This window comes from Triturus cristatus, chromosome 10 (genome assembly GCF_964204655.1).
Source record: "Triturus cristatus chromosome 10, aTriCri1.1, whole genome shotgun sequence".
NCBI lineage: Eukaryota > Metazoa > Chordata > Amphibia > Caudata > Salamandridae > Triturus > Triturus cristatus.
In genome coordinates this window covers 616,842,624-616,868,350 of record NC_140593.1, presented here as the reverse complement: position 1 = coordinate 616,868,350, position 25,727 = coordinate 616,842,624, and the positions used below count along the sequence as shown (strand labels likewise).

The window sequence follows — 25,727 nt, the reverse complement described above, 5'->3', positions numbered from 1 at the left end:
CCTGTATTTACATGGATGTGTCGTTTCTGTAATATTGCCTATGAAGGACCTTACACTTGGGCTTTATTTGCACAGCCAGAGCAATCTCCAAGGCAAATCACATATCCCAAATAAAGTTAGTTGCTGCCATTGCAGTCAGAGATAGCCTTCACTTGAGCTTACATTTCAAAGGTGTGGCAGACATCCCAGTCCAGTGTGCTGTAGATGGAAAAATATGACTATTAGAACTAAATTACTAATGAGGGTTGAGTCCCCATGGTTGTTTTTGTTTTAGCTGCAAGCTTCTCTGTTAACCATGTTTCCCCTTCCTTTCCTCTATTATCTTTTTTTCTTTAGGGGCCAGACCGGATTTGCCATTGCTATCAACCTGCTTTACGGCATGGCTTCTCTGGCCAGTACTTTTGCCCTTCTGCTGGTCACTGAGAGGGCTATCAAGTCTAAGCATGTGCAGTTTGTCAGTGGTGTATACGTGACCAACTTCTGGCTGTCTGCCCTGCTTTGGGATCTCATCAATTTCCTCATTCCTTGTTTGCTAATGCTGGTGAGTCATTGCATATGTGTAGATTTTAAGTGTAGAGCCATGGTGAGTTGAAGTAGTTGAATACGGAACTTTACAGCATTCTAGTGGCTCAGTACAGATAACTACCTAGTCCTGTCAATTAGTTGTCAATGGCTATTATAAGACTTATTTAAAAAGGGGTGTAGTGAAGAGGAGTTGAATTTAAATACAAACTGCCTGTGACTGAATAGTGTTTGGGTAAGTGTAGTTCTTCAGTCCTGAAAGGTTCTTCATTTCCATGACCAAATGTTCATCAATATACTCATAGGCTGCCATAGATAACCTAGGGTTGTGCTTCCCCCGAGAAGAATGAACAGTGAGGGTCTATCCTTATCTGGGCTTCCTAAAGAAAGGATTTTATAGTCAATATAGTAGAGGCTTTAAGCGAAAGTTGTGTTATCTGTTTAGCTTCTTGTTATTTGTATTTTCATTCAAGGTGATTTTCCTAGCATTTGATGTCAAAGCATTCACTCAAAACAACCACCTGGTGGATGTCATGGTGATCTTCCTGCTGTATGGTTGGGCTGTCATCCCCCTCATGTACCTGCTCAGCTTCTTCTTCTCCGTTGCTGCCACTGCCTACACCCGCCTTACCATCTTCAACATTCTCTCTGGCACTGCCACCTTCCTGGCTGTCACCATCATGAGCATTCCAGGTGAGTGCTTAACCTCCCACTTGCCATCCTCATTTTGCAGGTGGCAGTGTCGAACTCAAGTTGATTGCAGCTGGTCTGAGCCTAATTTAAAAGATGTGTACATAGTTAAGCAGTCACCTGAGGGAAGCATAGCTAAAAGACAAAGAGCAGAACTGGGAAATGCATCATATATATTCACCATTAATCCCAGCAGTATCAATAGCAGAAATGGACTGAAGTTGAAGTGTAAATGATCTTTCTCTCGTGGGAGAGTGACATCTTCTTGCATCTTTTTGCAGAATAGCTGCAGAGCTATGTAACAGAAGAGAAGGACCACAGCACCTGTATTCCTGAGCCAGAGACGTTTGGTGCAGTGCAATTACCAGGCTTCATGTTAGGAGACTACTAAAGTCTGTTGGAAAGTTTGTTATTTTCAAAAATACTTATCTGATAGAGAATTCTAGACGCAGATTCCTTACCTTCTAGTTATCCCCTGGCATCAGACTGGATCCAGATCTTTTTAGAGAGCAGTACTCCTGTGCACCGGTAGGTGGTGTTCTGTTTCACTTGGCCTTGTTGGTGTTGTCCACGCTGGAAGTGATGTGCATGGTGCCCATATAAAAGCCTCCCCAGCGCACTGACGTCAGTTCTTTTCTTTAAACACCAGTCAGCGTAGATCCGGGTAGAGCTATCCCGGTCTTTTTTTACGAGATCTTTTTCGAGACCTTGTTACCTGGTGCATCTGGATATCCAGTAGGAAAATGGGTTTAAACTGTGTGGCACTGGTCATGGACAGATGTTGGTGGCAAACTTCATTTGGTGTACCTCTTGTGCTTGGAACTCGATCCCAAAACCTTTGTTGACTACCTTGCCATTCACCGAAGGCCTTGAGGCAGTGCTCCCTCAAGCTCCTCGACTACACAACACTCAAGATCTCGGTTGAGAGAAAGGTCCTTAGATCGTTTGTGGAGCCACTCCAATCCGCTCGTTGCTGCAGTCGAAGTCGTTGGGACATCAGGTAAGTCCACCCACACAAGGAGAGCAAGAAGTCGAAATGAATTTGACAGAGTTGCTGCAGCTGGGAGTTGCCCTCAACGAACAGCTATTCCCATTCAATAAGTCCCTTACTGACGTCCTAGCCCGGGCCTCATCCAAGCCCTGCTTCTGTGTATAGCACCTTTTGCCACTGTCCCCGCTCCAGGGACTCCAGTTTCCTCACCCAGTAGACTACCCTGGAGTGCTTGATGGTCCGGGCCTCCACCTCCAAAGTTAACCCTGGTGCATTTCCTACCACTCCTCAGTTTAGGGAATACAAAGGCCTGGATGCCCTTCTCCTGCCTGGCCCTGCATCTTGTGGTGATGCTCCCATACCATCTGGAACTCGGTTGCGCAAGTGTTGCCCATGGTCTCAGAGGAGGCCCGAGCCATACTCTCTCAAGCAGTTGCTGATAGGAGGGATGCAGCCAAGTTCACAATACAATTGGACACAACCACCTTGCTGGGTAGAGAGATTTCATAGTCTTGGGCCCTTATACACCATGCCTGGTTGAGAACCACTGGATTCTTAGGGGATGTCCAAGCTTCGTACATAGATATGCCCTTAGATGGCTTCTCAGAGAGAAGGCAGACTCAGCACTAGAACCCTTTAAGGACAGCAGACCTACAGCCAGGTCCTTTGGCCTTTCCATGGCCCCTCGCCAACCCTAATCTGCCTTCCGCCCCTTTCGTGGTCACAGAAGGGGCTTCCAACCACATCTTTACACACCCAGCCACCCTGGCCTTCAAACCACAGTCTTTTTCGTGGCCTAGGATGCGGTTCCTACTGACCACGTTGGACAGGCAGCCAGGGAGGCGAGCCAGTCCACCCCACCTCAGCAGTCACAGCCTCCAAACCTCTTTAGTAGGCCCTCTGACAACATGGGCACCCAGCAGGGGCAGGATACGCATGTATGAAGCACTACTGCCTTGACAGTCCGGTCCGGCGATACGGGCAGTTCGAGGCATATGAGCTGCAGATCACACACTGAGGATAAGATCGCCATCTGGTGTTGGGCTCGGATGATTGCAGGTTGTTGTTGTCTTCGGAAGAAGCCTTTGGTCACGAGGTTGGTGACTCCTCCCCTGGACAACAGTGCGCATGGGCATCCACTCCATCGGCAGATTGTTTTTTTCCGCCATTGGGTTCGGATGAACTTTTTTCCGCTCCAGCAGAAAACTTCTAGCAATCATTTTAAATACTTAATCTTCATTCCATCGACGTCGAACTCAACTCGGACCGGTTCCGCAAGCGGCTGATGGACAGGACACCCTTCAAAAAATGCCCCCAGTGTGGAGCGAAGTTCCCCCACAGTGACCACCACGAGGTTTGTAACCTCTGCCTGTCGCCGGAACACAACGAGTCCACCTGTCCAGCTTGTTCCGCTTTCCGTTCGAAGAAGACCCTCCGGGACCGAAGAGCTCGACGCCATATTATGGCCAAACCAGCTCCAGAACCGGAGGACATCTTTGCTCAAGATGTTCCCGAAGACGACACCGAAGATCTCGAGATCGTGTCCGAGGCCGACGATTCCGATGACCTCATCACTCCAGGGCAGCGTGTGAGTACCACCCCCCCTGCCCCTGCCCCATCCAAAAAAGCATTGGTCAAGACTCCGCCAGCTGGGCCCAGTCGCGACCGGAAATCCTCTTCAGAAGCCCCGCCCTCGGGCCCGGCTCCGAAGACATCTAAGCCTGTGGGTGGCTCGGGCTCGAGCAAACCTCACCTGATTGTGCCTTTAACACCCTCGGCACCCAAAAACCCACTGTCGGCACCGAAACAGGCTCCAAGACCGAAATCTCCTTCGGCACAGAAACGTTCCTCGGCACCGAAGTCTCCACCGGCACCGAGACGTTCTTCAACATCGATGCCTGAAAGTCCATCGGCACCGAAAACTCAGTCGGCACCGAAAACTCAGTCGGCACCGAAAACTCAATCGGCACCGAAAACTCAGTCGGCACCGAAAACTCAGTCGGCACCGAAAACTCAGTCGGCTCCGAAAAATCCATCGGACCCGAAAAAATCATCGGCGCCGAAAACTGCGTCCCCGCCGAAAAAAGCTCATAAAGACCCGAAGCGGACATCACAGACACCACCTTCGGAGCCAGATGAACTTTTTCGACCAGATCCTACTCAAAAGCGGATCTACATCAATCCTAACACGGGACATGTGACTGCCATCCCATATAAAAAGCGGAAGCTGGACACTACACCTCCCCCAGCTCCCATACGGAAAAAGGACTGTGCTACTTCACCACTTCGTCCTTCCTCTCCTGTTTTACCTCCTAACCCGTCCCCCCCTCCTCCTCCTGATTCTCCTTTACCATCTCCCTATCATTCACCTCCTCCACAGGATGATAATGATGACTTAGGGGGAGGGGCGGACCCTGATTTATTTAATGATCCTGTTGATCCAAACGACCCTTTTACGTTCCCAGACCCAGCACCCATGGATGACTGGTCTTATCCTATACCTGACATGCCTGACCCCACTACCTACCCCTCCAAGCCCTCCCCTCCTGATGACTACCTAGGGTTCGGCCAACTTATAAATAGGGCAGCAACATTCCACGGCGTCACAATGCACACAGACGCCCTTGAAGAGGACTTTCTCCTTGATACCTTTGAGCAGTCACAAAAGACTGTGCACATACTGCCCATGATCAAAGGGGTTATAAAGCATGCTACTGAAGTCTTTAAGGACCCTGTTCGAGCTAGGGTTCTCAACCCACGCATCGAAAAAAAGTACCGACCAGCCCCGCAAGACCCTGCATACATTAAGGCCCAGCTCCCTTTAGACTCCTTAGTCGTATCAAATGCCAGGAAGCGCGCTAACTCACAGACAACTGGAGAAACGCCTCCCCCAGACAAAGAGTCTAAGCTTTTAGAAGCCTCAGGCAAACGGGTCGCCGCGCAGGCGGCTAACCATTGGCGTATTGCGAATACCCAGGCCCTGTTAGCCAGGTATGATAGAGCGCATTATGACCAACTTGAGGACCTTATGCAACATCTGCCTGAACCCTTTAAGTCCCAGGCCTCTGACCTCATCCAAGAAGGCAAATTAATATCTAATGCCTCCATTAAATGCGCCTTAGATGCAGCAGACACTGCTTCTAGAGCGGTCAATACTAGCGTCTTACTCAGACGACATGCCTGGCTCCGTATTTCCGGTTTTAAACCGGAGGTTCAAACCGCAATTCTAGCTCAACCATTCAACCAAGAGCAGCTATTTGGCCCTGCAGTGGATACTGCATTAGAAAAAATGAAAAAAGATAATGAAACTGCCAAGTCTATGGGAGCACTGCAGTCTCCTCAAAACCGGGGTTCCTTTCGTCGCTCCTTTTATAGAGGAGGCTCCAAAAACACATCAACTGAGACCACGTCCACCTTTAAAAATTCTGGACAAACATCCCCTAACAGAGGTTATTTCCGGGGAGGTTATAGGGGAAACAACAACAAAGGTCGAGGGCGGGGCAACAACAACAACACCCGCACCTCACCAGCCACCAAACAGTGACTTGCCACCACTCCCCCCAGACCATTCCACTCCGGTCGGGGGGCGACTCCAACAATTCCTACCTGTCTGGACTTCCATCACCACAGACAGGTGGGTAAGACAAATTATCCAGTCTGGCTACTGCCTCGAACTCATACAATCCCCCCCAAACATACCGCCCAAACAACGTCCAATGTCCTCGCATCATCTCTCTCTCCTCAAACAAGAAGTTCAATCCCTGTTACAAAAACATGCGATAGAACCAGTCCCCCTTCAACATCAGGGAAAAGGGGTATATTCTCTATACTTCCTCATTCCCAAAAAGGACAAAACACTAAGGCCCATACTGGATCTCAGACTACTAAACCAGTATATACATTCGGATCATTTTCACATGACCACTCTCCAACAAGTCCTCCCACTTTTACAACAGGGAGACTTCCTCGCCACATTGGACCTCAAGGACGCATACTTTCACATCCCTATGCATCCCGCTCACAGAAAATATCTACGATTTGTGGTAGATGGGCAACACTATCAATTTACAGTTCTCCCATTCGGAGTAACAACAACACCCAGAGTGTTCACCAAGTGCCTAGCAGTCGTGGCAGCGCATCTCAGAAGACAACAGATCCATGTCTTCCCCTATCTGGACGATTGGCTCATAAAAGCCAATACATACCAAAAATGCGTTCTCCACACTCATCGCACGATTCAAACTCTCCACGATTTGGGATTCACTATCAACTACCCCAAATCCCACCTACAACCTTCCCACTTACATCAGTATCTAGGAGCAACCATAGATACATCCAAAGCCATTGCCTATCCCAGTACTGCCAGGATAGCCAGTATACAAAATCTCATCTCTCAATTTCAAACTCATCCATCTCTTCCAGCAAGAGTGTTCATGCAGCTCCTAGGCATGATGGCGTCATGCATCTCCATAGTCCCACACGCACGACTTCAAATGCGTCCCTTACAGGAATGCTTAGCACAACAGTGGAACCAAGCTCACGGACAACTTACCGATCTGGTGTTGGTGGACAGTCGCTCACTTCGCTCACTGAAATGGTGGAACACCATCAACCTGTCCAAAGGGAGACCGTTCTTAGAGCCTCTTCCACAAGTTGTGCTAACTACAGACGCATCTCTCACGGGGTGGGGAGCCCACCTCCTTCACCATACCACTCAGGGCAGATGGACCAGTCAACAAAAACTGCTCCACATCAACCACCTGGAACTCTTAGCAGTGTTCCTAGCACTAAAATCCTTTCAAATTCACCTAAAGAACAAAACTGTCCTCATACGCACAGACAACATGACGACAATGTATTATATACAGAAACAGGGAGGGACACACTCTCTCCAACTGTCCCAACTGGCACAGCAAATCTGGAGATGGGCAATTCCCCAAAACATCTACCTGTTAGCAGAACATCTCCCAGGGATCCACAATCAAGTGGCCGACCTCCTAAGTCGCCACACACAACAGATCCACGAATGGGAACTACACCCCAAGGTTCTACTCCCCTTCTTCCAAAAGTGGGGACAACCAGACATAGACCTGTTCGCCACTCCCGAAAACACAAAATGCCCAACCTTCGCCGCCAGGTTTCCACACCCACAGTCGAAAGGCAATGCCCTATGGATGAACTGGTCAGGCAGATTTGCGTACGCCTTTCCGCCTCTCCCACTAGTTCCATTTGTGGTACGCAAACTGAAACAACAGTCACTAACACTAATACTAGTGGCTCCCACTTGGGCACGTCAACCGTGGTTCACCACACTTCTGGAACTATCTTTAGTTCCACATCAAAAGCTACGCCTCTCCCCGGATCTGTTAACCCAGAACCATGGAGAAATCAAACACCCAGATCCTCAAACACTGAACCTAGCGATCTGGCTCCTGAGGTCCTAGAGTTCGGTTACCTCAATCTCCCTCCAGACTGTATGAATATCATAAAAGAAGCCAGACGCCCTACTACTAGAGCGTGTTATGCCGCTAAATGGAAACGATTTGCCATCTACTGCGCTAATAATGACATACATCCATTGGATGCTTCCATCCAAAACATCATTTGCTATCTACTACACTTGCAAAGATGCAATCTAGCGTATTCCTCTATACGTTTACACCTAGCAGCCTTGGCAGCCTACTTGCAAAATAGGCAACACCTGTCCCTTTTTAAGGTACCAGCCATCAAAGCGTTTATGGAAGGTCTCAAAAGAATTCTTCCCCCAAGATTGCCACCTGCACCAGTGTGGAATCTCAATGTGGTTCTAACAAGACTCATGGGTCCCCCATTTGAACCTATGCACAAATGTGAATTGCAATTCCTAACATGGAAGGTAGCTTTCCTTATCGCAATCACTTCCCTGCGCAGAGTAAGTGAAATACAAGCCCTTACACTTGAGGAACCTTTCTTACAACTACACCGTAACAAAGTGGTTCTTAGGACAAACCCTAAATTTCTTCCAAAAGTGATTTCCCCTTTCCACCTTAACCAATCAGTAGAACTACCGGTCTTTTTCCCAAATCCAGACTCGGTAGCTGAAAGGGCCCTACATACCTTAGATGTCAAAAGAGCCTTGCTTTATTACATCGACAGGACAAAACCTTTTCGAAAGACAAAACAACTCTTTGTTGCTTTCGCGCCACCACACAAAGGCAACCCGATCTCCAAATCAGGAATAGCCCGGTGGATAGTTAAATGCATCCAAATATGCTACCTCAAGGCTAAACGTACACTTACAGTTCCCCCTAGGGCGCACTCCACGCGTAAAATAGGGGCTTCTATGGCCTTCTTAGGCAATATTCCCTTAGAAGACATTTGCAAGGCAGCCACATGGTCTACCACGCATACCTTCACTAAACACTATTGTGTTGACGTGCAGGCCAAACAACAGGCCTCCGTGGGCCAGGCTGTCCTAAAAACTTTATTTCAAGCTGCTGCAACGGATACAGGCGACCACCGCTAAGGGGAGCACTGCTGTATAATCTATCCTCAGTGTGTGATCTGCAGCTCATATGCCTCGAACGGAATATGCTACTTACCAGTATGCATCTGTTCTTGGCATGTAGAGCTGCAGAGTCACACACGCCCGCCCGCCTCCCCGGGACCTGTATCTGTTCCAGCATCCGTCTTACTTAGACATTACACATGGACATCCTTTCTTTCTTTTCTATATACTCCATCTTTTCCCATCATGGCGAAAAACAATCTGCCGATGGAGTGGATGCCCATGCGCACTGTTGTCCAGGGGAGGAGTCACCAACCTCGTGACCAAAGGCTTCTTCCGAAGACAACAACAACCTGCAATCATCCGAGCCCAACACCAGATGGCGATCTTATCCTCAGTGTGTGACTCTGCAGCTCTACATGCCAAGAACAGATGCATACTGGTAAGTAGCATATTCCTTTTGCATGTTCGCTTCTACAGGCAGCCCCGCCTCCAGGGAGGTATTGCCTGCTTATCCATTCTAAGGTAAGGAATCTGCAGCTAGAAGTCTTTATCGGATGAACAAGTTACTTTCCTTCGTTAACGCCGTATTTGATTGAGACAGTATCAAGCTGCAGATTCCTTACGGATCCACCCATCCTTTCAGCTCTGCGAATGGATTTCAGAGTAAAGGGTGCTTCCCTTTTAAGGGCACTAATTTAGTGCCCCAGTGGTCCATGTTCATCATGGCTCTGGGCTTCTCCCGTGGAAAGTTATTAAAAGAAACTGACATCAGCACGATGGGTTGGTGTCTATATAGGCAGAGCATACGTAATTTTCCACGCAGACAATGTTGCCGCCACCATGCAGAGCTGAATGCCGCAGCCTACCGGCAGGCAGAGATACTGCTCACAAAAATTTCCAGATTCAGTCTTATGCCTGGGGATAATTCTACAATAAGTTATCTGCGGCTAGATAGACTCTACCAGATAAGGCATTACCCAAGGTAACTAACTTGTTCTTCTAATCTATCCATTCTCAGTCCTTCAGTACATAACCTCCAAGTTTGTGAAAGTTGAATTCTTTAGTGGCCCATTGTTTTCCCATCATCGTCATCACAGAACATATGGAATGCAACCTTTTATCAGTTTATCAGTAAAAGAAATGACCCTCCTCTGTCTTTATAATGCACATAATAGTTATAAACTGGAGCCAACATTTGGAATTTGAAAGTAAATATTGCTCCAAAAATGTGCTTGTAGCACATGTGGCTGTAGATACACATGTTCTGTATATTACTACCATCTTGTGTTGGGCGTTGTCGTTTGCAACTTGTTTATGGTCAAATAACTTTTTGGTCACGAGTTGTTTTGTGCCCCATCATCAGCCCAAGATGCAGCAGTGTAAGAACTCCACCTCAGATTCTCAGATCTGATAGAGACATCCAGCCGCAGATTCCTTAACTTAGAATATCCCCAGGCGTCAGACTGGCTCTGGAATATTTTTTGCAGCAGCACCTCTGCGCGCCAGGGGACGGCGCCACACGACCCCGCCCTGACGTCGTCCACAGACGTGACGTCAGCGAGGTCATATAAGTCCCTCCCGGTGTGCTGACGTCAGTTGACGTGCAACGTGGATCCGGAGTAAGCGGCTCATTTGGCCTGTTTTCAGGCCCTTTTTTGACGCTTCGCGTCTGGAACAGTGTGCGATGCCTTCGGGCTTTAAGACTTGTACCTCCTGTTCGCGGCAAATGTCCGCGATGGACCCACACCTTATCTGTATGTGGTGTCTGGGTGAACACTGCGACTCGACGGACTGCGACGCCTGCCAACACCTCAAGCCGAAGTCCCGACGGGAGCGCAGGATGAAGCTGCTTTCGGCTCGTCTGTCCCGGTCGGAGTCGTCTCGGCCCCGGCCTCCTCATCAGCGGCAGGTCCCTCTGGCAGTGGGTTTCATTTGTGGCGTCGGTCGCCCTCTGGTTTCCAGATGCGTCATTCGCCTCGCTCGGGTAAGACACGGCGCATGTTGCCAAGGAAATCAACCTCACTTCCTTCAGTTGTCGGGGGCACTAGTTCCCGGAATCCTCCGGATGTGTGCCCCCGGGAGTCGCCCCTTCCTTATCTGCCTTATCCTGGCGCGGGGGCGACTCGGACCCAGATGGAGGCCTATGCCGCAACCCTGCAGGCCTCCCTTGGGTCCCCTCCTCTCCCTGGGGCGTCCTCAGAGCCTCCGCTACGGGTGGGGTCTCCGGCGGACGCGCCGGCAGGTTCGACCCCGGCCCTGACTGTGCCCCTTACCTCTAGGGATGATGGAGATGTGGCGTCATCAGGGCGCGGCCCGGTTGGGTCCCCCTGTTCGACCCATACACCTCTGCCGCGCCGCGCCGCATAGTCCAGTGGGGCTCCCTGTGATGCCGCAGGTGGTTGCTGGTGCTCGCAGCCCTTCTTCGAGCATGCTTCAGCCTTCCGGACAGGCGGCTGACTGTCCGGAGACGGGGTGGGCGCTGGTCCGGCGCTGTAGACTTGCCTCCCCGGCTCCGACTCCATTTGTTCCTTTGGAGTTGGAGGCTGTTGTGGGTGAGGCTGAGTCGGCGCCGGTCTGACATCGTAGGCTTACCTCCCCTGCTCCGGCGCAGTCCACTTCTTCTTCGGAAGCGGAGCTCGTCGTGGTCGAGTCGGCGCCGGACGAGGCCGAGTCGGCCCTGGACGGGGCAGGGGCATAGCCGACCGAAGTCGCCCAGGTGCTGTCCCGACACAGTATTATTGACTCCTCTCCGGAGGCTTTCGGGTGGTAGTTCAGCATCGCCTCAACACCTGGCAATGCCGGATCTTTCCTTGCCTATCTCCCCTTTAGAATTTGTGGCCCCTACCTCCTCAGGACCCCCATCAGGACCCTCATTCGTCAATGGGGCTTCCTTCTTTTTGGCATAGGTCGCATCCTCAGTTCATTGCTCAACCTCCTTGGGGTGGGAGGCTTAGTTTACAGCCCTCACCCACAGATGAGTTGCTGTCGCCTCCTCGGAAGGCTGCCGAGGCCGGTGCGGCGTTCCTTGGGTTTGTCTCCTTGGCTGCTCATGTTCTGAGTATGCACCCTCCTTCGATCCCCCTGCCAGTTGACCCTCTGCTGGATGTCCTCCACCACGGTTCAGAGACTGTAGAGCCGCTTCTACCCTTCGAAGCTTCTCTTTATGATGCCCTTTTGGGCACCTGGGCTCGGCCAGCTTCCGGGGATCCGGTGGCTCGTTCTATCTTGCACCGCTACCGTCCTGCTCCACATGATCCAGTTTGCTTATTTGTTCACCCAGACGTTCAGGGGTTTGTCCTGCAAACTGCTTTCCCTTCCTTGCCTCAGCTGTTGCTTCCTCCCTCTCGGGAGTCCAGATGGCTGGAGTCGTGGGGCCATTACATTTTCTCCTCCACTAGCGCAGCTCTTTGATCACTAAATACAGTGTGTGTCTTGGCTCGGGCTACTTCTGCCCTTTGGGACTCTGCAGAGTCTCTTTTATCGGCCACTTCTGAGGGTGCTCGTGTTGACATCTTCTCCGTGATGGCCGTGATTTGGTGGGATTTACAATCTGCTCGGCCTTGGATACTGCAGATTCCTTAGGCTGTGCTATGGCTGGCTCGGTGGCCCTATGCGCCATGCTTGGTTGAGGGATGGCGTCTTCCCGGAGAATATCTGGGAACGCCTTGTTGACCTACCCTTTTATGGGGTCCTTTTCTTTGATGCCCACGCCGATTCGGCTGTTCAGCGCCTCCTTGCGGGATTTCGTCCTCCCCCATAGGTCTGTTTCCAATGGTTTCCCTTTCACATGATCTGGGGTGGTTGCCACTTTATTTGGCGTCCACCAGTTGCATTATGCGTTTTTTAGGCTGGCTGTAAGCCTACTGTGGCGGTGTTCCACGGATTGTTTGTGTTCTGTCCTCTGATTGTGGTTTGCCCTAAGAGGTGTTCCCCCATGGTTCTTGGGATGTGCCATACTCCAAGTGGAGTACCTGTATGCTTTTGTATAGCTCTGCTATGCGTCACGCGAGCATGTAGGCTCCTTTGGGCTGTCTACGTCCAATGACGCCCTTGTCTTACCAATGCACGGTGTTCAGTGTTGTGCCTTTGGCGCTATCTCCTTTACACCGTGGGTCTCGCCTTGCTTGAGCCTTGCGCATGTGCCTCATTCTCCTCTTTTGGAGGTTTTTAATGTGTTTCGACACACTTCACAACGCAGCTACCTCCTGCCACGGGTGCACTAGGCGGGTTCCTCCTACGGCACCTGTAGTTGCGTGGTCGTCGCTCGCCCTCCTTGCTCTCCACCTCTCTTCGCTACTCCGAAGTCCTACATCTCCATGTTTCAAGGAGCAAGGCAGTGCTTGTACTCGAGTTTGCCCTCGTTCTGCTCGGCGGTGTCTTTTCTAGCACCTTTATGTGCACTTCGGTGTGTTTTCCTGCATCTTCGGCAATATGGGTTCCTTTTGTACCACTCACTGGGATAGTCCGCCCGCTTCAGGATGCTTCTTTCTTGGCCTATACTAAACAGTGCCACTCTTCTGTAGGGGAGTGCATTTCTCCTCACAGTCGGAGGAAGTGGTCAGGAGATCTGAGGTTCTACTCAACAGTTATGCGTGTTCCTATTCACAGCTCCTATTGGCACTTTCGTTGCCTCTGCGGCCACTACCTTCAGATGTGTCTTTTTTAATGGGACAGGACAGATGGTCCAGTGGTAACTAACAGGCGCTCTGAATGCTTTTTGGCAAGGGTTCAAACCCCAGCTAGGGAACTTTAATTTACGTCACCCTATTCTATGTCTCCTGTGCCTGCGGGATGGCCCCTCTGGTGCAGGTTGTCCAAGGTGCTGCACCCTGCTTCTCTGTATTTCGTGGGTGAGTTCTCTCCCCGACCTTCAAGCTCCCTCGTTGGGCAGTTCCATGCTCATTTCAGCTTTCGCCGAGGCTGTCTGCTCTGGGCATGTTGTAGTCGTGGTCCGCTTCAGCGTGCTTCAGTGATACTATTCGCCCCTGTCACACCTTTTGGTGACTAGGTGTGCACTTGGCGTGTCTTTGTTCCCGCCTGCTCTTCTAAAATGTTGCTCAGTTCCTGCCTCTGCCCTTCGCTTCTGGCTGTGGCCGCTCCAGCTTCCCTTGCGTGGGCTAGCCTGGTAGGCTCTGGTTACATTTCTTCTTGTAATCCTCTCGCTTTCGTTGGTGTCCACTTACTGTACCATTGAGCCAGGAGATGTCCTTCTCCCTCCTTCGTTCTGGACTCTCTCTTCTGTTCTGGGATATGGCTAGTGCTGTTTATCCAGCTCATACTCCTACGGGTATGGTGTCGCGCTATTCTGGCAGTTTGGGATGTCTTGTCTTTTGCTCTTTCTAGCCACTTGGGTTGCTGTCTTGCTGTTCCGCCACAGCCTTACCCATGGTCCGTCACTCTGTTGCCGGCTCAGTGCTTCGGGCACTTTCTGTTGTTCTGTCGCAGACCCACCTCTCCCTGGGGGTATGGCTGTGGTATCTATTCTAAGTTAAGGAATCTGCAGGCTAGATGTCTCGATCTGATGTACGAGCGCCATCCCCCGGTGCACAGAGGTGCTGCTGGAAAAAAAAAAATTCCGGGTCCAGTCTGACGCCTGGGGATATTCTAACTTAAGGAATCTACGGCTAGACAACGTCTCTACCAGATACATCGTTACCGAAGGTAATTAACTTGTATGTTCGCACTTTCCAGTGCCAGCTCCAGAACCAACGTGGTTTTCGTCTTGACCGTTGGTGCCAGCTATCGAGACTTTGAACCCAGCAACTGGAGACCTTTACTGGACATGTACTGTCTTCAGTTCCAGCCTTTGAGGCTTCAATTACTGCAACAGAAGAGCTTTCCCAGACAGTGTCCACAGGGAGTCAACTGCTAGCAGCATTGATGTGGCTCCTGTGAGGAAACCGAATGTGTAAAGAATGCTGTTGTTGAGGGTGGTGTTATGGATGGAACTCCTTTCCTTCCTTCCAGTTTTGACCAAAATGTAATGCAAAATCCCCCTGGTTAAACCATCATTCTGAGTTCAACTTCTGTTTGTCTCCCAAACACAAGGAGTTCACCTACTCAGTGTGCAATGAGTTTCGGTGTAAGACAACCATCCAGTAGCAATGTAAAAGATACTGGATGTTCCATAGGATGCAATGCAAGTTCTCTTTTATCGGCCACTTCTGAGGGTGCTCGTGTTGACCTCTTCTCCGTGATGGCCGTGATTTGGTGGGATTTACAATCTGCTCGGCCTTGGATACTGCAGATTCCTTAGGCTGTGCTATGGCTGGCTCGGTGGCCCTATGCGCCATGCTTGGTTGAGGGATGGCGTCTTCCCGGAGAATATCTGGGAACGCCTTGTTGACCTACCCTTTTATGGGGTCCTTTTCTTTGATGCCCACGCCGATTCGGCTGTTCATCGCCTCCTTGCGGGATTTCGTCCTCCCCCATAGGTCTGTTTCCAATGGTTTCCCTTTCACATGATCTGGGGTGGTTGAAACTTTAGTTGGCGTCCACCAGTTGCATTATGCGTTTTTTAGGCTGGCTGTAAGCCTACTGTGGCGATCTTCCACGGATTGTTTGTGTTCTGTCCTCTGATTGTGGTTTGCCCTAAGAGGTGTTCCCCCATGGTTCTTGGGATGTGCCATACTCCAAGTGGAGTACCTGTATGCTTTTGGATAGCTCTGCTATGCGTCACGGGAGCATGTAGGCTCCTTTGGGCTGTCTACGTCCAATGACGCCCTTGTCTTACCAATGCACGGTGTTCAGTGTTGTGCCTTTGGCGCTATCTCCTTTACACCGTGGGTCTCGCCTTGCTTGAGCCTTGCGCATGTGCCTCATTCTCCTCTTTTGGAGGTTTTTAATGTGTTTCGACACACTTCACAACGCAGCTACCTCCTGCCACGGGTGCACTAGGCGGGTTCCTCCTACGGCACCTGTAGTTGCGTGGTCGTCGCTCGCCCTCCTTGCTCTCCACCTCTCTTCGCTACTCCGAAGTCCTACATCTCCATGTTTCAAGGAGCAAGGCAGTGCTTGTACTCGAGTTTGCCCTCGTTCTGCTCGGCGGTGTCTTTTCTAGCACCTTTATGTGCACTTCGGTGTGTTTTCCTGCATCTTCGGCAATATGGGTTCCTTTTGTACCACTCACTGGGATAGTCCGCCCGCTTCAGGATGCTTCTTTCTTGGCCTATACTAAACAGTGCCACTCTTCTGTAGGGGAGTGCATTTCTCCTCACAGTCGGAGGAAGTGGTCAGGAGATCTGAGGTTCTACTCAACAGTTATGCGTGTTCCTATTCACAGCTCCTATTGGCACTTTCGTTGCCTCTGCGGCCACTACCTTCAGATGTGTCTTTTTTAATGGGACAGGACAGATGGTCCAGTGGTAACTAACAGGCGCTCTGAATGCTTTTTGGCAAGGGTTCAAACCCCAGCTAGGGAACTTTAATTTACGTCACCCTATTCTATGTCTCCTGTGCCTGCGGGATGGCCCCTCTGGTGCAGGTTGTCCAAGGTGCTGCACCCTGCTTCTCTGTATTTCGTGGGTGAGTTCTCTCCCCGACCTTCAAGCTCCCTCGTTGGGCAGTTCCATGCTCATTTCAGCTTTCGCCGAGGCTGTCTGCTCTGGGCATGTTTTAGTCGTGGTCCGCTTCAGCGTGCTTCAGTGATACTATTCGCCCCTGTCACACCTTTTGGTGACTAGGTGTGCACTTGGCGTGTCTTTGTTCCCGCCTGCTTTTCTAAAATGTTGCTCAGTTCCTGCCTCTGCCCTTCGCTTCTGGCTGTGGCCTCTCCAGCTTCCCTTGCGTGGGCTAGCCTGGTAGGCTCTGGTTACATTTCTTCTTGTAATCCTCTCGCTTTCGTTGGTGTCCACTTACTGTACCATTGAGCCAGGAGATGTCCTTCTCCCTCCTTCGTTCTGGACTCTCTCTTCTGTTCTGGGATATGGCTAGTGCTGTTTATCCAGCTCATACTCCTACGGGTATGGTGTCGCGCTATTCTGGCAGTTTGGGATGTCTTGTCTTTTGCTCTTTCTAGCCACTTGGGTTGCTGTCTTGCTGTTCCGCCACAGCCTTACCCATGCTCCGTCACTCTGTTGCCGGCTCAGTGCTTCGGGCACTTTCTGTTGTTCTGTCGCAGACCCACCTCCCCCTGGGGGTATGGCTGTGGTATCTATTCTAAGTTAAGGAATCTGCAGGCTAGATGTCTCGATCTGATGTACGAGCGCCATCCCCCGGTGCACAGAGGTGCTGCTGGAAAAAAATAAAAACCGGGTCCAGTCTGACGCCTGGGGATATTCTAACTTAAGGAATCTACGGCTAGACAACGTCTCTACCAGATACATCGTTACCGAAGGTAATTAACTTGTATGTTCGCACTTTCCAGTGCCAGCTCCAGAACCAACGTGGTTTTCGTCTTGACCGTTGGTGCCAGCTATCGAGACTTTGAACCCAGCAACTGGAGACCTTTACTGGACATGTACTGTCTTCAGTTCCAGCCTTTGAGGCTTCAATTACTGCAACAGAAGAGCTTTCCCAGACAGTGTCCACAGGGAGTCAACTGCTAGCAGCATTGATGTGGCTCCTGTGAGGAAACCGAATGTGTAAAGAATGCTGTTGTTGAGGGTGGTGTTATGGATGGAACTCCTTTCCTTCCTTCCAGTTTTGACCAAAATGTAATGCAAAATCCCCCTGGTTAAACCATCATTCTGAGTTCAACTTCTGTTTGTCTCCCAAACACAAGGAGTTCACCTGCTCAGTGTGCAATGAGTTTCGGTGTAAGACAACCATCCAGTAGCAATGTAAAAGATACTGGATGTTCCATAGGATGCAATGCAAGTTCCCCCGAAATGCTGTACATTGTTGGCCAAAAGTCCTAAGAGAGGAAAGCTGGTTCCTTCAGGCATCCAGCCAGCGGAGGGGGAGAAGATCCTGGAAGTGTTGTTCTCTGACGCTTCGGAGAAAGAGGACTAGAAGAATTCACACTTCGCTAGCAGACAGTCCCCAGGACAAAATAACCACTTGAGTCTCTATTGGACCACAGTCACTAAAGAATCAGCTCTCTGTTTCCCAACCTTGTAAGCACCCTCCTATTGAGACTGAACAGTGCTCCTGTGGGAGGTCTGAGGCAAGTCACAAGAGGCCCTAATCCCTGGGACTTGGTCCAGACTGGGCCCTCTCGACCCTGAGAGACCCTTTCTTCACCAGGAAAGCTTTCAGCAAAGTGCACTGAGGTGCCTCAGCACCCATTGAAGCCAGTCTGACTTCAAGCCCCTGGAAAAACCACTGTGGAGTCGATACAGACTAAAGCACCAACTCTGAGACTCACTCCGCCCTCAGGGCTAAAACGGGCCTCAGTCCAGAAGTCAGATTTGGGCTAGGCTTTTCTCACTGTTGAGCATCCTGAACTACATGACGTCAGGCAATGCAATATATCCAGGGAAGATATCAGCTGAGTTACCTCAGCAATACCAGACTCAATTACTTGAGGTGCCAAAGAAAACACATACATTTGAGGAACAGTTCTCAGAGGAGATTCAAACCTTCCCAGTCCCCGAGGTAGGGGCCACCAGCCCGCCACCACAACCTCCTATCCCTAGAACTCTCACTCCTGCAGTACATCCAGCACTTCCTAAACCTCACACATCACCATGTCCATCGTTGCCACACACTCCAGCATCTCCTCAGTCATCACAGTGTTTCTTCTGACCGAACTACTGAGACTTTGACCATTGGAGCCCTCATGACCCACAGGACACATACCATGACCCTTTAAAACCCGAGGATTTGGATGGCCCTTTGAAACAGGACAACGTGGATCCCAAGACAACCGCGATCTTGAGCCCTATCCTGTTAAGGCCTCCTCACCGGTTGATACCAGTCTCTACCAAGCAGTACATAAATGGTGGCGCTGCACAACAAAGTGAACCTACAAGTGGTAGAGGACGAGGGTGATTTCTTAGTTGAAACCTTCTCTAGGACGGAAAGACCAGTCGAGTACTACCACATGCTCACAAGCCTGATGAAATCTACTACAAGATCTTTAAAGACCTAGTCAAGGTTCGAGCAATCAATACATGTGTTGAAATATGAGGATGTCCCAGATGACGTAGCACACTTATATATGGGGTCAGGTCCCTGCAAACTCTCTCTGGTGGTTTGTGCAGCAAGGATAAGAACCCTGGTGCAGGGTGACAGGAGACTCTCCTCCTCCAAAAACAAGAACAAGAAGATTGATGCAGTAGAGCAATGGGTGGCTATGGGGGCAGCCAAATAGTGGATAATCGCTAGTTTGGTGGACTGCTCCACAGGGAAGATCGCCACTTCTGGTAAGAGATGCGGGAGTTGATCAAACACAACCCCTGAGGAGTAGCACAGTAAAAGGCAGGAGTAGGCCACAGAAGGGAAGGTGATCTCCAAAGCAATCTGCAATGTGCCCTCGACTCTGCTAATACCACCTCAGGGAAATTAACACCATTGTACTCTTCAGACACCTTGCCTAGTTAAGGAAATCAGGCTTTGGGCCAGAGGGGCAGCACCCCAATTTGTTGTCTGATTATACTGGGAACACCTGTTTGGTCCTCTGTTTGATTCCATGTTGGAAAAGATGTAAAAAGACACGGAAATTGCCAAGGTGTGATGTGACCTTTTCAGACGCAGACACCAAGATCTGCCTTCCATAGACAGCCATCAAGAGGAGCGCTCAAGGCATCAGCCCCTCCTCTCTAGCAAGGGTATTGGAAGCAGCGGCAGTCCTTTCAGGATGTGCAGGAAGCCAGGACACATAGCAAAGGCAGATACTGGTGCAACATCATCGCCCAGCATCCTGATGGGGAAAGATTGAGGTTCTTCTTGTCACAGGGGCTGGAAATAACCTTCGACTAATAGATGACGTCAGTGGTATAGCATGGTTACTGCTAAAGGTTCAAAGCTATGTCACCAAACAGACACCTACGTTGCCATACAATGAGTCGGGACCACCTACAATTATTGCTAGAGGAAGTGCAAGTGTGCCTGTCCCAAGGTGCCATATAACTGGTACTCCCTCACAAATGGGGTTAAGGACTCTACTCCCTTATGTCTGTAAAAAAGATGGCACTCCGCAAAATCCTATATATCAGTGCCCACAACCTGTACACCCTGTCAAGCACTTAAAAATGACCAGCATACAAAAGCACCATCCTGATACTCCACAGAAGGGATCACAGTGTGACCCTAGACATGAAGAACACACACTTACACTTCCTGTTCATCAGCACAACCTGCGCTTTGTGGGAAGTGGACAACCGTGCCTATTCAAAGTACTATGCTTCGGGAGCACAACGGCCAGACAGTGTTTACTAAATGTCTAGCTGCGGAGGCTGCACATCCTACGCATGCTGTTCATGCATTTTATTTTGAAGAGAATTGTCTGATAAAGAGCAGAAGCAGCTAACTATGCTTAGCATATGCTCAGGCTTCAGTGTCCCTATTATACACAGGCTGGGTTTCAATGCCAAGAAGTCTCATCTCACGCCACAGCAGATCCATTCTTCCCAGCCTACCCAAGTCAAGAGAGTGAAATGGCATGCCAATTGCTGTTACTTTTTTTTCAGGCATTCACATTCTCTCACGTTGAGGACAGTAATAAAACTGTTGGGTATGATAACATGCATACCCATAGTGCTGCGCAGAAGATTACACAAGTTAATTGGCGAAGTGCTTAGCAGGGCAATGGTCACAAGCGGAGGGTCAAAGGAAAGATCTTGTGCTGGTAGAGCTCAGAACTCTGCACGCTCTCATGTGGTGGATGTGAGAAAGTGCCATCTTTCTTGCATGGTATGCCCCCACTTTTTGCTGAATTGCTGAATGTACTTTGACTGAGTGTGCCCTGGACTCCTGCCAACCAGGTGCCATGGGCCTATGTTCCTTCGCTAATACAAACCAAACCCAAATTGGCAAACCCTGGCCACATGTCAGCCCCTGGTAAATGGTACCCTAGGTACCCAGGGCCTTGTGACCAGGGAAGGCCTCTAAGGGCTGCAGCACTCCTTGTGCCACCCTTAGAGGCCCTGTACATTTAAACACACACACTGCCTTTGCAGGCTGAGTGTTTGGGTGCAAGACAAAAACAAAGTCGACATGGCACACATCCCTGTGTGCCATGCCCATAACCTACACTGCCATGCCGTGCTAAATCTCCTCCCCCAGGATGGGCAGGGGGAAGCTTCAAAGGCATGCTGCCTCTGTGAGCTTCCCCAGGCCCCTGCAACCCCCCACTCTGGCGGGAAACTTGCTTTGGCCGGAAACCCCAAATAAGGACAGGGAATGTGCCAGCCTGCCAACCCCACCCCTCAGGTGGGGGAGGCGAGGTGAAGCACATCTCCGGGCTCTCGCCATCTTGAAGATGGGGAGCCCTACCCTATCAGGATTAGGCTACTGCCCCCCTCCCACAGGAGAGAGGCAGGATAGGGGGTGTACCTACGCCAGTACAGGGACCCATTGGTGCCTGCCCTTCACCTACCTGTAACGCCCCTAAATCTAGTATTTAGGGGCCCCCTGAACCTTCCTTCCCCAGATTCCAGATTCAAAACTACAAAGAGCAAGAAGAAAGAAGACTTGCCCTGCAGCTGCTGAAAAGAGGAAGACACCAACTGCTTTGGCCCCAGCCCTACCGGCCTGTTGACCCTCGAACCTGCTCCTGCTCCAACCTGGCATCTCTTGTGGCCAGCAACCTCACCAACCCCGGAGGACCTGGCTACCTTTTGGCTCTAAGCCCCTGGGACTCCCATGAGTAGAGGCTCTACTCAAAACCTATCTCTAATCCCTGGCAGCAGCCCGGAACCGCGAACCCAGCACACTCTGCACCAGCCAAGCCTGGCCAGTGCCGGAGTGAACAAAGACCCTGAGGACGACCCCACGGCAACTGTGACCCCGAGTCCGGCACCCAAGGACCTCCCTCGACACTCCTGAAGAAGCCTGCAGCCTCAGAACAAGGTGCCCCCCCAACCGCGATCAACAGAGGGTAAGATTTCCCGACACCAAAAGGCACCCCTGCACGCGGCGCCCCACGGCCCCCTGTGCCCAATCCCGGGGTACCTACCTATCCTCCAACTACCCAACTTACCTCTCGAAGTGGTGGTGGCACCTGAAGAGTCCTCGTCCCCGAGCTTGTAGTCTTTTTCTAAACCGGAGATTTCCCATTGAAATCAATTGAGCGCCCGAAGGCTCAAAAGCACTCTGCACCCAGCCGCCCGAGTGGCCCTGGCTGTGAGAACTCTACACCTACCTACTTCCCCACTTGCCCTGAGTAAGTGACCAGGAGCCCAGCTCCCACAGCCGCGTGGCTTGCCAGTCAGCATCCACCAACCAAGGCCCCCCTATCCCTCATAGGATAACATTGGGCTAACTCTCTCTGCACCCGGCCGCCCTAGAACCGCTGAGGGTGAACCAACTGTACCTACCTGACCCTGGGGGACCCCTGGGTCTATGCCCAGAACCTCAACTCTGCCAGTCGAGTACTTAGCCTTAAACCGCAAACTCTATTTTCCTCATAGGGTAACATTGAATGGCTTTTTCCTGAAATTTCTTCTAAGTGTGGACTTTTCAAATCTTAAAATATTCACCAAAAATCAGCCGAGTAACGAAAACGAAATTACTCACCTGCTCTTAGGTGAGCTCCCAGTGCTGGATCTTGGTGCCCAGCACTGACTCTGAAAAATACTTACAACTGTACTTGCCCTTAACTCAATTTTCTTCCATAGGAAACCATTGACTGTTTTTCTGTGAAATTTCTTCTAAAGTGTCGATTTCTGAAATCTTTAAATATTCTTCAAAAATCGTATAATATCTGAAAACGTAATTACTTACCTGTTTTGGATAAAGGTCCCAGTACTGAGTCTAGGCACCCAGTACTGGATTACAAAAGTAACGAGAACATACTGTACCTGTAACCTGAATTTTCTTTCATAGTGAATCAATGACTGTTTTCTTTGAAATATTTTCTAAGTGTCAACTTTTAAAATAGCTAAATATTGTTTAAAAACCATTACAGTAATTAAGTCGACTTTCATCACTTGATTCTGAGTACTGACCCAGGACTGAATCTAGGATCCAGTCTTGGAATTCCAAAAGAAATCAAAAAAGTAATCTGTTGCAAATAACTTGAATTTACCATTGAGTTCAATGCATTGTTGTGTTTAAAAATAGAGTTGCCTACTGCAACCACTTGTAACTGTTTACAAAAGTCTATTGCATATTGCAAAAGTATTTATATGAAACATCTCATGCTGAGAAAGTATATTTTAAATCCAAGTGTTGGTTCTAAAATAAAACAAGCATATATTTTTTATATATAAACCATTGGCCTAGAGTTCAGTTATTGAGTGTGTGAGACCATTTGCTGACTGAGTGTGTACAACAAATGCTTTACACTGTCCTCTGATACTGCCTTACTGCTCGACCAAGCTACCACTTTAGAGAGTAAGGTTATATCTAACTTTAACCTCTGTCAAACCCTGGGGGACTGTGGACTCTGTACACCCTGTACCTATTAAGGAACAGTATATACAGAGCCACTTTCTCACAGTGGAACAAAACAAATTTGTACCTAGGGAAAAGCCATTCCTCGGCCTGTTACCGCAAGTGATTATTTCCACACACATCTCACCTTAGGCTGGAGAGAACTTCTCTCCCCTATGGCCGTTCAGGGAACCAGGACTCAAGAGCAGGAGGGACATCACATTAACTACTTCAAGATTGCAGTACTCATCAAGATGTACAACATGACAGCAATGTACAACATCCAGAAACCAGTGGGGACTCGGATGTCCTTGCTGTCACTGTTACCAAAAGATTTGGTATTGGGCAATTCAGATTCACACTCTCCAACTAGGGTAGCATCTCCCAAGGGCACTTAATTATTTTTTGACCTGTTAAGCAGTACACATAAACAATTCCACACATGGTAGATTAATCCTCAAGTACTTTAAATGATGAGGCACTCTCACAATCGATCTGTTTAATGCAAAATCCCAAAACTTTACCATCAGTTTCCCAAACCCACAGTCCATGGGAAATGCACTATGGATTTACTAGTCCAGGGTATTTGTTTATCCTTTTCCTCCACAGTTACTGATCTCATATGTAGTGAGGACGATGCGGCAAGTATCAGCGACACTCATTCTCATGGTTTAAATTTTGCCAAAAATGTCCGCACAAGACGTTAACACGTGGACCAGACCTCGTGACACAGTATCGGAGTAAGCTGTGGCACCAGAGGTCCTAGACTTCGGTTAGCTTAATCTACCAGAGAAGTGTATGCAAATCTTACACGAAACACCTACCCACCATGCGTGTCTGTTACTCTTCAAAATGGAAAAGATTTGTCCACTATTGCTTAGGACACCAGGTAGACCCCTTGAAAGCATCTTTTCAGAATATAATCTGTTCTTTATTACATTGCAGTTGGCATACCCTTCTTTTTGTTTATATTTAGCTGCAATGGCAGCCTAAATGCAAAACCGGGAGCACGTGTCACTTTTTTTTAATACATGTCATTAAGCTATATATTAAGATATAGCGCCATGAAACCTCTCGGTGACCGTGCGCTCTACAAATTCTTGCTAACATAACATAACATTCATGGGAAACCTTAAAATAATTATTCCTTTAGCTCCTTCAGCACCAGCCTGGAACCTGAAAATAGTTTTAAAAAGGTTGATGGGGCCTCCTATGGAGCTTCTTTATTCTTGTGGCGTGCAATTCATGTCTTGGAAAATAACTGGTTTAGTAGCTATCACCTCACTTAGAAGAAATAAATGAGATATGCACTAACCATGAAAGATTCTTTCGTTCATGCACATAAAGGAGTAAAGAAGTCTTTAGAAATTCCTCCCAAGAGTGGTTTCCCCTTTCCATGTCAACCAACAGTTTGCATCTTTTGCAAATTGTGGTGGCTGTCATAGAAAGGGCATTGCATACACTTGATGGCAAGAGGGCATTACGATATTACAATGACATAATTATTCCCATCCGAAAGACAAAACAACTCTTTGTGGTTTTGCTAAACCCCACATAGTAAACCCATTTCCAAGGGTGGGATTGCCAGATAGATTATGTGCTCCAAAACATGCTACGCTGAAGGTAAGTGCCGTAATGTGCAGTGCCAACAGTGCATTCACTCAAAAGAAACCAGCCACTATGGATTTCTTATGGAACATGCCCATTGCAATTTTTTGTAAAGCTGCCGCATGGTCAACAACACACACATGTTCACCAAACACTACTGTGATGGCATACAGGCCCATCAGGACTGTTTAGTTAGCCAAGAGTTTTATGAACTTGGTTCAAACATCTGCATCATCTGTAAACTAGCTACCGTTTACAGGATGAACTGCTTTACAGTTTATGCAAAGCATGTGTTTCTTCAGCCACACATTCTACAGACGGACAGTGTTACCCTGTAACCATCTGTTCTATAGTATTGGATCTTTCACTGATTCACATGCTTGCATCATTACAAAACAGGAATATGTTATAAATATGTCAAACGGGCTGTAAAACAACATATTTAGTAACCAATTCATATTGTTTTAAAAAAGCTAAACTTCAGCCAGTCAGGCTACAGCACCCTGTTAACTACTCCCCTCAGGGGCTACCATACTTTAGATTTTCAACCACACGTCATAGTTGGAAATGGGGGTCTCTAGTTGGCAATTGTTTGCACCTTTGTCCAAGTAGGGACCCTTCCTTCTATTCAGGATAAGGGGGATACACTACTGAAATAACCCCTGCTGAATCCCCTTGGTAGCTTGGCACGAGCAGACAGGGTTATCTCAGAGGCAGTGTGTCAAGCATTTGCAGATAAGCAACAGTAATACAGTGAAAACACTACAAAAGGACACCAAACCAGTTTAGAAAAATATCCAGTACGTTATATACTCAAAACGAGACCAAAACGATAAAAATACAACTTACAGTACTTAGAAATATGCACTTTGCAAGAATAACCTTAAAAATGCAGTTCCTTGAAGTCTGTAGCTTTGTCCTGTGTTACCATGATACTGACAACCACAG

General features: G+C 49.1%; 1 protein-coding gene across 7 annotated transcripts in view; it reads left to right on the top strand.

The window, feature by feature from the left end:
* Positions 1 to 25,727, top strand: part of ABCA3 (ATP binding cassette subfamily A member 3) — a 477,048-nt gene that overhangs the window by 387,102 nt on the left and 64,219 nt on the right. For all 7 annotated transcript variants that reach the window (XM_085632155.1, XM_085632148.1, XM_085632149.1 and 4 more), the window contains 2 exons: positions 337 to 541; positions 996 to 1,215. In XM_085632155.1, the coding sequence (XP_085488281.1) occupies positions 337 to 541; positions 996 to 1,215 (425 nt within the window). The remainder of the gene's footprint in view (positions 1 to 336; positions 542 to 995; positions 1,216 to 25,727) is intronic.